The sequence below is a fragment of the Narcine bancroftii genome, chromosome 1 (assembly GCF_036971445.1).
Source record: "Narcine bancroftii isolate sNarBan1 chromosome 1, sNarBan1.hap1, whole genome shotgun sequence".
In the NCBI taxonomy this organism is placed as follows: domain Eukaryota; kingdom Metazoa; phylum Chordata; class Chondrichthyes; order Torpediniformes; family Narcinidae; genus Narcine; species Narcine bancroftii.
The window spans coordinates 193,294,209-193,309,180 of record NC_091469.1 but is presented as its reverse complement, the minus strand read 5'-3'; the positions used below and the strand labels follow the sequence as shown (position 1 = coordinate 193,309,180).

The window sequence follows — 14,972 nt, the reverse complement described above, 5'->3', positions numbered from 1 at the left end:
CAAGATTTAGAAATACTTCGACATTCAGTCATTGACACAATATCAAAATCCTGAAATTCTTTTTTTAAGCAAGGAGATCCTAGATCACAGCTCATATCTACTTCTTAATGGCAGATATGGTTGGGTATTAAGTGTGCCCCTCCCAATGATGTCCACCCTTCAAGAATTGCTTCTTTAGCCGCTTTCAAGCGCTCGGACACAGATAATGTGCCAGCAGACACGGCTGGAGGAGTGCAGCTGGGATGCTCAGGTGGGCGCAGAGAAGATGCCTTTCTGTCACCTGAAGGAGAGCTGCGTCCAAGCGAATGCCGGCTCCTGTGGACGTAGTCCCACTGCTGCTTTCAGGTGCAACGGGGGATTCTCAAAGCCAGAGATTATACCTACAGAAGGAGGGTTAGGTAAGTGCTCCTCCTGGCCAGGTTCTTCACTTTCAGAATATGCGGCTTTACATCGGAGTATTTTGGCCACCTGAAAGTGCCTTCTGAAAAGCCATTAGCCTGTTGATCCAGTTACCACATTGATCATGTTATATTTAAACATAGGGCTGTATATTTTTCTAAGTAAATTTAAAATTGTATTCCTTGGACGTTTTTGCTTTTATAAAAATAAAGATTGCTGATTGGCAATCTGCCTTTTATCAACTCAAAAGGAAAATAGCTATTCTAGACTTAAAGTTTGTTTATTTTTATATTTTTTCATCAGAAAGCAGCTGTTATAGATCCAGAGGATGCAAAACCCAGCAGCAATAGAAATTCACCAAGACAAATGGTTACTTAAACAAAAGTTGTTTTTAATTTTCTTTAAACATAAAAACAGCATCAACTTTAATTTATTACTATTAACAACCCCCTTCTAATTCTAAGCGCACATGTATGCAATGTGTATATGTTCAGGGAAGTTCTTTGATTCACAGTCCAATCTCACTCCTCCAAGTTTACCGGTATCAGGCAATTCTTATACAGTGAACAGAATTTAACATTTATGAATTTTCACAAAGCTCTGGTACTTAAAGGTAATTGGTTACTACTCAAGAAGGTTCTAGTTGGTTTCAGAGGGAGATTTCTTGCTCATTGAATACGCACAATCTGATTTCCCACGATCAGTCACTTCCATGTCTTGCCGAAGAAACTTGCCCCATCATGGGTTTTCCAACTGATAACCTCTACTTCCAGGTCACCACAGAGTTCCTCGTTTCCCTTATTTCAGGAGAAACTCTCTAGCCAGCCATTTCCTCTTGTAAGGAATACAAGGGTTTTTCAACAGGCTGAACTCAGAACTCACAACCCGTCTTCAGAATGGGGTCTTCAACAAGCTGCCACCTTATCATGTTGCAGCCTCCAAAGAATCACGTCTTTTTTTCTCTCTCTCTTTGCTTGCAAAACCACATGACCCCAAGGCTCCAGATCCATCTTTGAAAGATCTTATCAGCCTCTTAAGCCCAGACTCTTCCATTTGTACCTGCTTTTGAAATTCTTTAGTAAAGCAGTTTCACTGTTGTTTTCAAAATCACTGGTGCTTGAGTGTCCAGTTTGATCAAAGCTCTTACATTTAAAATGAGATCTCTTTTGTGAAGAGTTCCTCTGTTTGTGAAATGACCTACACTAAACCCTCCACAATCTATTTTAAAAACATATTTATATATAAAATATAGCCTGTCACACAGTCCAAATAAATTATATGCCCAGATATTTCAGTTTCATGAATCTAAAGTTCTTAGAATCTAAAGTTGTAATATCGAAGCTGAAACAAATAAATGCTGCTTCACTTGAAACGCAGTATCACTGGATGTGGTAAGGGAAGAAAAGTGAAAGGAAAGGTATTGCTTTTCTCATGACTTCATGAAAGGTACCTTGAGAAGGAATCAGATATTGGTGGTGAAGGAAAGGTGAACTTGGGAGTCAAAGGAAAGAACCTCTTCAGAATGATGAAAGGGAATTGAATGGGAAGTTGTGTTGGTGGTGTTGAATGTGGAAGCTGATGGGATGAAAACACTACAAGCACCAATGAACATAGCAGTAGGGAGTTGAATAGTGATGATCCAATAGCTAAATTCACTGGGACTACAAATCAGTGACAGACAAACAGTGTGGTTCTGAAATCACAAAGACACATTGGAGACAGCAGATGCTGGAATCTAAAGCCAAATACAATCTGCTGGTGAAACTCAGCCAGTAAAGCAGCATCAGTGGACAATGTTCGAAGCCAATTTGCAAGTTTAAATACAGTTTTTCAAAGACATTAAAAGATTCCTTCCCTCGAATTTAGTTTTTTTAAAAATTCAATGCTTGGAGAATAGTTTAGAGGATTTCAGCTTTACATAGGCTAAAGTAATATTAATTCAACTTACCTGGAATATATTTGGTATATTTGTATAATAATGTTCATGCTGTTCCTTATTGAAGCTCTGCAGAATGCTGCAATATTCGCCCTTACTATCTGATGCCATCTGGTGTCGGGTATGGGCCTGCTGCCGAGCCTGTTCAGAAATATTCACAAATTATAATTGAATCTACAATGCTCCACATGAATTTCACATTTTATTTAATTGTTCAAAAATTATATTTGAGGGCAGTAGGTTTCTGAGGGGATGACCAGATCATCACATTATGGACAGAAGTGTTACGACCTAGCCCAGCAGCAATAGAAATTCACCAAGACAATAGTATCTTCAAAACAATAATTTTTATTAATAACATAACACTTCTTACTTCAAAATTCAATTCATTGTCATAGTAATAAAACAGTGTCATATTACATGAAATTTTTTTTGCCTGTTGCAAGGTAGAAAGATTTGCCGTCAGCAGGAATTGCTTAAGAGCCACTTATAACCTCACAGTCAGACATAAAGTCAGAGAGAGAGAAGCAAAAGAGAGTCCCCCCCAGAACAGCATCTCTCTAATCGGAGGCCACTGCATTTCTGACTTCAGATGAAAACTAGTGTAGTATTAAAAATGTCTCCTTGAAGTGCCTTAAATCACATGACATGACCTCACTACTGATTTTGTTTGAAGTTCTTCCCTTCCAAAAACATTTATGAGCACAAGCAGAAGTCTGTTTGTTTGAACAGATTATTATACAGGTGTTTCTCTGAGTTAACAGCATTATCTTCAACATGCCAAGGTTTAATGGCTGTTTACACAGCTTCAGGAAACAATGGTTTAGCAGATATTTCGACTTTCAAAATTGTTTCTGTGTTTTAAGGGTCTGTGGTGTCTGTATGTGTCCCTGTCCACCCACATAATCTCTTTACTAAGAGATATATATAACTAAAGATTAATAACACAATTCCATCACAAGAAGAAACAAACAAAAGATTTATGCACTTCAAAAATGCAAGAGATAATGACTGAGAAGTTAAACTGCTATAGCATGGAAGGAAGTCTTTTGGTCCATTGGGTCCTTCCAGTTCCATGTAATACTAATCTACCGAGTCCCAATCTCCCAACCTCACCGTGCAAACCTGCAAATTCTTTCATTATTTTAAATTGCTTCATCCAACCTTCAAATCTCTTTCAAACGCATCTTCTCTAATTGTTCCACATAACTGAAGTCCTTTTGATTCACTTTGGTAATTCTCTGCACCCTTGCACAAGTTTTAATGTCTTTCCTAAACTGTGGTGCCCAAAAGGACACACAGTACTCCAGTTATGGCTGAGCAAGTGTTTTGTAAAGATTTATTATGACTTTCTTACTCAGTACTCTAAAATTCCATAAAGATCGGAAGCCCAAAGAATTTTTAAACTATCTTTTCTACCTGCCTTTTTCTTCCCTCCTTTCAATGAGCAATGTATAATTAGCAAATTTCTTGATTCATGTACTACTTCAGAATTGTGCCCTCTCTTTGACATCTTGTAAAATGTAATACTTCACATATTTTGGTGTTAAATTTGATTTGTCAACCATCTATTCATTCTATCAGCCTGTCTATAACTACTGAAAGTTTATTACTGTCTCCTCACAGTTAATTCCTCCTCCACGTGCTGATCCACCTGTTAATTTAGTAATTATGTCCCTTGTACTGAAGTCTAAAATGTTGACATTTATTGGGTGAGGACATGGGCAACATCGCTATACACTTCCTTCCAGTCCAAATAACGATCTTCCCCCCTCCCCACCTCTCTCTGTCTTTCTTCCCATGCCATTTCATCCATTTTTATGCCATTGTCTTTAATCCTGAAGACCCTTCAGTTGAAAACCTCTCAAATGATTTCAAGATATCCATATACACATTTACTGCATATAATTTACTGACACTCTGTTATTCAGCCTCTATCAAATTACTTGGACATGATTAACCTCCATACAGACTTTCTCTGACTAATCCATTCTTGTCCAAGTGACTTTTAATTCTATTCTTCATGATTGCTTCTCAAATATACCCACCACTGAGATTAAACTGACAGTTTAGTTACTCGGTTTGCCCGAATGCTGTTTTTTTCAAAAAAAAAGGATATAATATTTGAAAACAACTACAAGCTGGAGGATCAGACAGAATGCATGGCAAGACTGAGACAGAATACAAAGCAGAATACATGGCAAGACTGAATACAAAACTGAGACAGAATACATGGCAAGATTGAATACAAGACTGAGACAGAATACATGGCAAGACTGAGTACAAGACTGAGACAGAATACAAGACAGAATATATGGCAAGACTGAGTGTAAATCTGTTTTGCAAAACATGCAGATGAAATGCCACTTTATTTACATTCAAGTTCATGTTGTATTCAGATAAACAAAATTATATTACTAATTATAGGTTTCATTAATTTCCTTCAGGATGCTTTGATAGATGACCTAAGCATGGGCAACAGCAATAGATCACTGGATTCAACAGCCCAGGGCAGCAAAAGATTTAAAACACTGTGATCTGAAGCTCCCATTTCTGACTGCTTCTTCAAAAAGCCTCTTGGAGAAGGATTCATGTAATCACCATACAAGAACAGTGCAATGAGCTTTGAAGAACAAAAGATAATTGACTCAAAAATATTTAGCTCCGATCTTAATCCCAGCTGAGTTCTAAATTTTAATATTGCATGGTTGTAAATCCCTGCTGGGGAAACTGGACTCTGTATACTTTTCCCTAGAAGCACGAGCCGCAAAATATTTCTAATGCATGTCATTCTGAAGATGGCAATCAAAGCCATTCATATTTCAAATGAAACATCTGGACTGTGGTTAAAATTCTTCATGTTGCAATCCTTTACTTTATATAACAATTATTGGCCATTCAATTCAGATGGTTTAATGTGGTAAGCTTGTGTTAGATATCCTGATAAAAGGTCATCATTGTGAAATATTATCTCTTTCTCTCGTCACTCAACCATTTCCAGTAGTTTCAATGTATTTTTGAATATTACATTAAATCCATGGAAATGGTATGCATAAATTATAAATAATTTCTAACTTACTTTGCCTTGCAAATGGTCCTTGTAAAACTGCTCCTGTCATATTCTTCACTAATATTAAGTAAATGAATCCAATATATTCTATTGGCAATATCTTCAATCTTCTATTCTTCCACTGATTCTTATTCATTTTAAGACCAGCAGTATCAGATTCTTTATAATGACTTTAATTATTACATACACAATAATTTCCATTATGACACAAAGCTCAGTGAGATCTCTCAGGATCTTAATCAGTTAAATTGTCCCATAAGGCAGAAAGAAATTCTTTGTTCTGCCTTTTTAAAATAAAAACCTGCACATTACTCAGAGCTACCAGGCTCCACTCTTCTCTAACAAACCTAATCAGAGATTAACAATGCCTTAGTTAAACAGCAGTATATTCAATGAGGCTTGTTTAAACTGGAAAAACAAAAGGTCATTTAAACTTGCTTACAATAAAAAAATACTGGACTCGAGAATGAACTGTTTATTTTAATAACAAGTTTAGTCTTAAATGGAAAGCCTCATTAACATTTCAAAAACTATTTGAGGAAGATTTCTGATAATTAAAACATTGAGATACTTGCAATTTGAAGTCCATATAATAGGGTAGCATATATTGAGTTTTGTCTTATGTCCCTGAATTACACACACATATTACCAAGCATTGAAATCCAAGAATTCAAATGGTTTTAGAAGGCTGACTCCTTTGATAAATCAGAACTTCATTTTTATAAATAAGGAGGCAAAGAAGGGCAGTGGAAATGTTTTCATTTATTTTTGTTTGCATTTAGTTAACTTTTTAAATGTTGGTTGAATTGTTACCTTCAATTTAATTATTTAAAAATTATCTTCAAATATCAAAAACCTAAAAAAAATTATAATATCAATGACAGATTTCAAAGCCTGTTCTAGCTTTAATAACCATCTCTGAATGTTGGAGAAAGACCAAATGATGCCAGAAAATGCTTGACCCCAGAATGAGGAGGATCAGAAAGATTTGATGTCCACAACAAACAATGGTCTGGTTAATAACAGCAGTAAATTCATGCTTGGTGGTCTAGATCCAGCCCAAACCAGTCTACAATTAACATGAAAACAGGCAACAATAATTTACCAGCAATGAGCACACCATGTACAAATGATATCTAATCACTATTCAATTGAGTTTTTCAGGAGGTAGCAAAAATATTGATGAAGACATCTACATGGACTTCAGTAAGGAATCTTACAAAGACCGCATGGCATGCTGGTCTAGTAGATGCAGGCACATGAGATTCAAGGTAAGATGGCTAAAATTGGCTCTGTGATAGGAAGCAGAGGGTAGTGGTGGAAGAATGCTTTTCTCATTGGATATTAGGGACTAATAATGTACTTCAAGGTTTGGTGCTGGGACCCTTATTGTTTGAGATGCCTCAAGATTCAGGGTAGTAAATTTAGGAAGAGGGTAATGAAACTTGGATTTCCCAAGGGTGATTAATTTGTGGAATTTGATGCCTAATGAAGCAGTCAGTGGACTCAGTAAATATATTTAAGACAAGGTTGGATAGATTTCTACACATTAAAGGATATGGGGAAACGGCAGTTAGGAGTAGGTGGGCAATACAGCACAGAAACAGGTCCTTCTAGTCTGTGCAAACCATTTTTTTGCCTAGACCCACTGACCTGCACCCAGTCCACAGCCTCTCCTATCCATATACCTTTTCAAATTCTTAAATTTTAAAATTGAGCCAGCATTCATCACTTCAGTTGGCAGCTTGTCCACACTCCCACCAATCACTATGCAAAGAAGTTCCCCTCATATTCTCCCTAAACCTTTCCCCTTTCACCCTTAACCAATGTCCTCTGGTTTGTATCTCACCTACCCTCAGTGGAAAAAGCCTACCTACATTTATTCTCACTATACCGCTCATAATTTTAAATACTCTATCAATTCTCCCCTCATTCTTCTACACTCCAGGGAATAAAGTCCTGACCTGCTTAACCTTTCCCTATAACTCAGTTCTTGAAGTCTGGACAACATCCTTGTAAATATTCTTTTCACTCTTTCAATATTATTGGTATCTTTTCTGTAGTTAGGTGATCAAAATGGCACACAATATTCCAAATATGGCCTCACCAATGTCTTATATAAATTTTCCATAACATCCCAACTCCTGTATTAATTTCTTTGATTTATGAAAAGTAATGAGATAAATGCTCTCTTTGTAACTGACCTGTGATGCTATTTTCAGGGAATTGTGTATCTGTATTCCCAGATCCCTCCGTTCTACTGCACTCCTCAGTTCCTTACTATTTACCGTATCTGTCCTTTCTTGGTTTGTCCTTCTAAATTGCAACACCTCACACTTGTCTGCATTAAATTCCATCTGCCATTTCTTTATTCAATCTTTCCAGCTGGACAAGATCCCCCTGCAAGCTTTGAAAGCCTTTCTCACTGTACACACCTCCAAATTTTGTGTCATCAGGAAATTTGCTGATCCAATTTACCACATTATCATCCCGATTATTGATATAGATGACAAATATAACAACGGTTCTGATCCCTGAGGCACACCACTAGTCACAGGCCTCCAGTATGAGAAGCAATCATCCACTCTCTGACTTCTCCCATATAGCCAATGTCGAATCCTGTTTACAACTCAACACGAATAACAAGCATCAGAACCTTCCTGACCAAGCTCCCACATGGGACCTTGTCAAAGGCCTTATTAAAGTCCATGTAGAACACATCCACAGTCTTTCCTTCATCCACTTAGCTGGTAACATAGAAAAACTCTAATATTGGTTAAACACGACCAGGCAGGTAGTCATGCTGACTATCCCTAATCAGTCCATGACTACCCAAAAAATTGTATATCTGATCTCTTAGAACACCCTCCGATAATTTTCCTAACACTGACATCAGGCTCCCCAGCCTATTATTTCTAGGGTTATACCTCTGGAGCCTTTTATAAACAACGGAACAACATGAGCTACCCTCTGATCCTCTGGCACCACATCCATGGCTAAGGATATTTTAAATATTTCTGCCAATTTCTACACTAGCCTCCCTCAAGGTCTGAGGGAATATCTTGTCAGGCCCTGGGGCTTTATCCACCCTTATTTGCTTTAAGTCAGTAAGCACTTCCTCCTCTTTAATCTGCGTGGGACCCATGACCTTACTGCTTGTTTTCCTAACTTCCCTCGACCCTGTGCCAGTTTCCTGAGAAAATACTAATGCAAAGAAACCCATTTAAGATCTCCCCCATCTGGGGGGCGTGGCAAGATGGCGTAGGGAGCGAACGTGCATTTCCAGTCTCCACCAAGCAGTTATATAAATACCCGTTTTAAGAATATTTCTTTTCTGTTAAAAGTCTTTGTTTTGTTTATCAATTGTTTTTAGTTTAAAATGGCAACAAAGATTAAGGAAAATAGAGTTCAAATACAGAACAAAACTACACTCTCCGACTTTGGAAGAAACTCGGCCTACTTGCCCAGACAGAACCACGGAGTCAAGGCTGGAGTTTTCTTAAGAACGGAGCTCATTAATTGGACTGTCGGATAAGCTGGCCTTGGACACCCCTCTGAAAGATGTTTAAAATGGCAACAAAGATTAAGGAAAATAGAGTTAAAATACAGAACAAAACTACACTCTCCGACTTTGGAAGAAACTCGGCCTACTTGCCCAGACAGAACCACGGAGTCAAGGCTGGAATTTTCTTAAGAACGGAGCTCATTAATTGGACGGTTGGATAAGCTGGCCTTAGACACCCCTCTGAAAGATGTTTAAAATGGCAACAAAGATTAAGGAAAATAGAGTTCAAATACAGAACAAAACTACACTCTCCGACTTTGGAAGAAACTCGGCCTACTTGCCCAGACAGAACCACAGAGTCAAGGCTGGAATTTTCTTAAGAACGGAGCTTATTAATTGGACTGTCGAATAAGCTGGCCTTGGACACCCCTCTGAAAGATGTTTAAAATGGTAACAAAGATTAAGGAAAATAGAGTTCAAATACAGAACAAAACTACACTCTCCGACTTTGGAAGAAACTCGGCCTACTTGCCCAGACAGAACCACGGAGTCAAGGCTGGAATTTTCTTAAGAACGGAGCTCATTAATTGGACTGTCGGATAAGCTGGCCTTGGACACCCCTCTGAAAGATGTTTAAAATGGCAACAAAGATTAAGGAAAATAGAGTTCAAATACAGAACAAAACTACATTCTCCGACTTTGGAAGAAACTCGGCCTACTTGCCCAGACAGAACCACGGAATCAAGGCTGGAATTTTCTTAAGAACGGAGCTCATTAATTGGACTGTCGGATAAGCTGGCCTTGGACACCCCTCTGAAAGATGGTGATGAATATTGATTTGAAATGTTTTATGAAGATAAATTGCAGTAATTGGCATTGGTTGCCCGTGAGTTTTAAAAATCCAGATAACATTAAAGTTTATTAGTGATTTTTTTTGGATGGAATATCGGAAGGATGAATTTATTATCTATAAATACAGAACAAAATTACATTCTTTGACTTTGGAAGAAATTTGACCTATTTGCCCAGATAGAGCCGGAGTTGATGCTGGAATTTTCTCAAGAATAGAACTTATTAAAGTTGATTTCGGACTCCTTTTTGAAAGATGGCGACGAATGTTGATTTGAAATATTTGAAATATTTTCTGAAGATAAAAATATATATGGAACTCCTTGACCTGCAATAAGGTTTATCAGTGATTTTTTTTTGGATGGAATATTGGAAGAGTGAATTTATTATCTGTGAGTATGCATACATTGCAAACAGATTTTAATAGTTTTGAAAAGGTTTTTTTTAAACTAAACAACAAGATCAGTTTAATATTGAGAAAATTGGAAAAAACGGAAACTTTATTATTAAATTTGGAAATTCAGTAGAAAGAAACTATGAACAAGATTGATGATTTATAAAATTAAAGTCGAAGGAGCAATGTTCAAGAAGAGTTAAAAATTTTGAATAAGTTTTTGTTGAAAATAAACAATAATTTCAACTTAACATTGAGAAGATTGACAAAGTGGAAAATTTGGTATTAAATTGGGAAACATAGAAGAAAGAACTTATGAATAACATTGATGCTTTAGAAGATCAAGACCAAAGGAATTATGTTCAAGAAAATTTTAAAAGATTTGAAAAAAACTTTTTTTGAAAGTAAGCTACAAATTCAACTTGAGACTGAGAAGAATGGAAGATTCGGTGTTGAACTGGGATGTTCAGAGGTGTTTTAATTCAGTGGATGAAATTCAGGAAGACTTGAAAAAAAAATTTTAAAAAAAAACTTTTATTGATTGTAAACAATGTTTAACTCAGTGTTGGGAGGGTGGAAAGGGTGCAAAATTTAATATCAAGTTTGGATTTTCAAAAAAAAGAGTTTATGAATAAGATTGGTTAAATTGATGGACCGGGGTTTTATGGATATAAGAAATGATGATTTTTCGGTTTATACGTGTATTTTGTCTGCCTGGGGGGCGGGGGGGGGGGAGGGAGTGGTACTTCTGCTCCCGAAAGTCATATGCCACTTGTGGTTTATACTACACCCATTTGGGTTTTTGGGAATTAACCACCACAAGGTGGTTTCCTAAGGGGTTAGGGGAGGTGGGGGGGGGTGAAAATTTGAAATTTATTTAGTATCTATTATGTAATATTATACTAAGTCAATTTGAAATGAATGTATGGAGATACTATATATAAAAAAAAAGATCTCCCCCATCTCATTTTGCTCCATACATAGCCGACTACTCTGATCTTCAAGGGGACCAATTTTGTCTCTATCCATTTGCTCTTAGTATACCTGTAGAAACCTTTAGGATTTTTCTTCACATGGTCTGCTAAAGCAACCTCATCATTTTTTTAGCCTTCCTGATTTCCTTCTTGAGCTTTTTCTTGCATTCTTTTATATTCCTCATTTGCTTTGTGTTGCCTATACTTGCTATACACTTCTCTTCTTCTGAACCAGATCCCCAATATCCCTCGAAATCCAAGTTTCCTTATGCCTGCTAACCTTGCATTTAATCCTGATAGGAACATGCAAACTCTCTTTAAAGGTCCTCCACGTATCTCGCACATCCTTGCCAAAAAACAACTCATCTCAATCCATACATTCTAGATCCTTCCTCATTTCCTCAAAATTGGCCTTTCTTTAGTTTAGAATCTCAACCAGACATATTCTTCTCCATAATTATTTCGAAACTAACGGCATTATGATCACTGGACTCAAAATGTTCCCTTACATGTACTTCTGTCACCTGTACTGACACATTCCCTAAAAGGAGATCCAGTATTGCACTCTTTAGTTACTTTGGAAAACTTATCTGAACCCACTGGACAAACTCCAAGCCATCCGGCCCTGACAACCACATCAGCCATGATCATATTGAATGGCAGAGCAGGCTCGCTGGGCCGGGTGGCCTATTCCTGTTCATATTTCTTATATTCTTATGGAACAAAGATTATTGGTCTTGTGGAGAGCGAGGAAAGTTGTAAAGTTGTTGAAGGTTACTGTAAGATATAGATCAGATGCAATGTTGGTCAGATAGAATTTAATTCCATCAAGTATGAGGGTATGCATTTAGGGAAGCAGAAACATGGTATGGCACATATTCTAAGGATAGGGTGCTACAGAAGGTTTATAAGTAGAAACTCTTTATGGTTAAAGTCTGTAATTCATTCAACTCATGTAGATAGTATGGTGAAGAAGGCATCTGACATACTTCTCTTCATCGTCTGGGGCATAGAATAGTGATGTGCAGGAAAGAGTGCAGAGGAGATTCACCAAGATATGCCTGGATTGCAAGCTTCAGTTTTGGGAGGGTTAGGAGAGGCTGGATTTGTTTTCACTGGAGCAAAAATGAATGATCTGATCTAGATATACACAATAGTAAGAACAAGATGGTAGATAAAATACTTTTTCCTTGAAAAGGGTGTCTAAAACACGAGGCATGGGTTTCAGGTGAGAGGAAAATTGAGGGGAAAGTTTAAAAAAACAAAGAGGTAATGGAATCAGATACAAACTCTACACTTAACAGACATTTAACCTGGGAACCTGCTGAAGATCCAGCTGCGCTGGATGGGTCACGTCTCCAGAATGGAGGACCATCGCCTTCCCAAGATCGTGTTATATGGCGAGCTCTCCACTGGCCACCGTGACAGAGGTGCACCAAAGAAAAGGTACAAGGACTGCCTAAAGAAATCTCTTGGTGCCTGCCACATTGACCACCGCCAGTGGGTTGATAACGCCTCAAACCGTGCATCTTGGCGCCTCACAGTTTGGCGGGCAGCAACCTCCTTTGAAGAAGACCGCAGAGCCCACCTCACTGACAAAAGGCAAAGGAGGAAAAACCCAACACCCAACCCCAACCAACCAATTTTCCCTTGCAACCGCTGCAATCGTGTCTGCCTGTCCCGCATCGGACTTGTCAGCCACAAACGAGCCTGCAGCTGACGTGGACTTTTTACCCCCTCCATAAATCTTCGTCCGCGAAGCCAAGCCAAAGAACCTGGGACAAGGCATAGCCGATACAGACTTAAATGAAGCAAATGTAATTAGTTGCCAAAAAACTTGGCATGAAAAGAGTGGGCTGAAAGACCCGTTTCTATGCTGCACAATTCTACCACTCTCTGTGGTAATTAACTTTGCTCTTCAGAAATATTTTAAAATTTTAGTCACTTTAAAAATAATAGTCAATTTTTTTATTGTCTGATTTCTTCTAAAATGGAGTTGTATATAACACAAATATTTGTCCAGTTGTTTGTTGCTTTCTTCAAAAATTTTTTACTAGGACAAACTTGATTATTTATAACTGAAACCGTAGATCTTACAAATAAAGTCATAAAATATGAATACTAAACAATGTACATAGTCCTGAAATATTAAATATAATCTCTACATATCAACAAAAGTCATCTCTCAATTTAAGCTATCTTTGCATTTGAGAGCATACTCACATGGGGCTTCACACAAAGAGGGCATTATTCAAGATATGGAATCAATAAGCAATTGAGTGTTTATCACACACTATCCTCAGTGTTTGGTCATATGGTTCCACATTCCACGCATTATGATAACCTTATGATATTCACACAGCTTCTCATAAATTGGCTTAGCTGCCGCTGTTTTGGCAACTCATCTTCATGCTATATTTTTAAAAACCTAATTTTTTTCAACCTTTTTTCATAACTAAAATGTCCATCTAAGATTTCATCTTGAGAAATTGTTTCTGTATTCTCTTCCTAGGCCTGAGAATGTAACTACAGAAAAGGATTTAAATTCAACACAATATTCTAATTGCAATTTAGGAAATAAATGGCTTTATTTTGACGAAGTTAGGGTGCTTTTTTAGATAGAACTCTATTGTTTTTCTTTCTTACTATTCACTGTACTTTTTAAAAGGTCATTTTAACTTGTCTTCAAGCGTGGAATTTTGGGGTTTGCTGTGTTTCCTTGATTTTTAAGGAGATCTTTAACGATGCAATTCCAAAACTTTTATTGATATTTACAGTTGGCCAACACTCATTGCAAATGCTTATTACAGTAAAATCCCTGTTTCTGTAATTCAAGTAATTGGCAGCATCAAGAAAATGGCAAAAAAGAGGAAAATTAAAAAATTAAAATAAGAATAAAATAATAGGTAAAAAATATGCAATCTTAAAATTGTAAATGTTCTCTTAAGTAACACATAAATCTTTGGTGAAGATAGGAGCAAGTATTCAGCCAGTGGAATGCCTTGGTTATGCTTTATTCATATCAGCTGTATGAACAAAGTTGTATGAAACAGCAATGGCGTCACCCAGGATGAAGAACTGGTTTGCTGCCACTCACTGTTAGAGTTACTCTCTTGAATTGTCTAGGCAGAGTCACCTGGATCAGAGTGAACTTGTGGGAAGGGTGTGAATTAGTTACTATCTCCGTGGAGGAGGGAGAATCTGCAGATGCAGCGATGATTAAAAGTTTTCAAAGAATGTGAGTGAAAATAAAGTAAAATTCTTTAAGGTTCATACAGTGCCCTCCATAATGTTTGAGGCAAAGGCAGCTTTTTCCTTTATTCCTTTAAATTTGTAATCAAATAATTCACATGTAATCAAAGTGCACATTCCAGACTTTATTCAAGGTTATTTGTATACATTTTGGTTTGACCATGTAGAAATTACAGCACTTTTTAAACAAAGTCCCCTCATTTCAGGAGACCATAATGTTTGGGACAGTTGGCTTCACAGATGTTTGTGAATACTCAGGTATGTTTAATTGCTTCATTGGTTCAGGTATAAGAGGTAGGCTTGTTTCTAAGCTTTGTAGTTGCCATTTTTCAACATGAGGACCAGAGTTGTGCCAATGAAAGTCAAAGAAGCCATTATGAGGCTGCAAACAAGAATAAAACAGTGGGGGATATCGCCCAAACCTTAGGATGACAAAAATCAACTGTTTGGAACATTATGAAGAAGAAAGTGTGCTGATGAGCTCAGTAATCACAAAGGGACTGGTCTTCCAAGGAAGATCTCCACTGCTGATGACAGAAGAATTCTCCTCATAATGAACAAAACTCCCCAAATGCATGTCCAAAAATCAGAAG

The 14,972-nt window shown here is 37.3% G+C and overlaps 1 protein-coding gene across 19 annotated transcripts in view; it reads right to left on the bottom strand.

Moving 5' to 3' along the window:
- The window catches only part of fnbp1b (formin binding protein 1b), a 243,151-nt gene that overhangs the window by 90,091 nt on the left and 138,088 nt on the right, over window positions 1-14,972 (bottom strand). For all 19 annotated transcript variants that reach the window (XM_069886332.1, XM_069886262.1, XM_069886235.1 and 16 more), the window contains exon 7: window positions 2,348-2,476. In XM_069886332.1, the coding sequence (XP_069742433.1) occupies window positions 2,348-2,476 (129 nt within the window). The remainder of the gene's footprint in view (window positions 1-2,347; window positions 2,477-14,972) is intronic.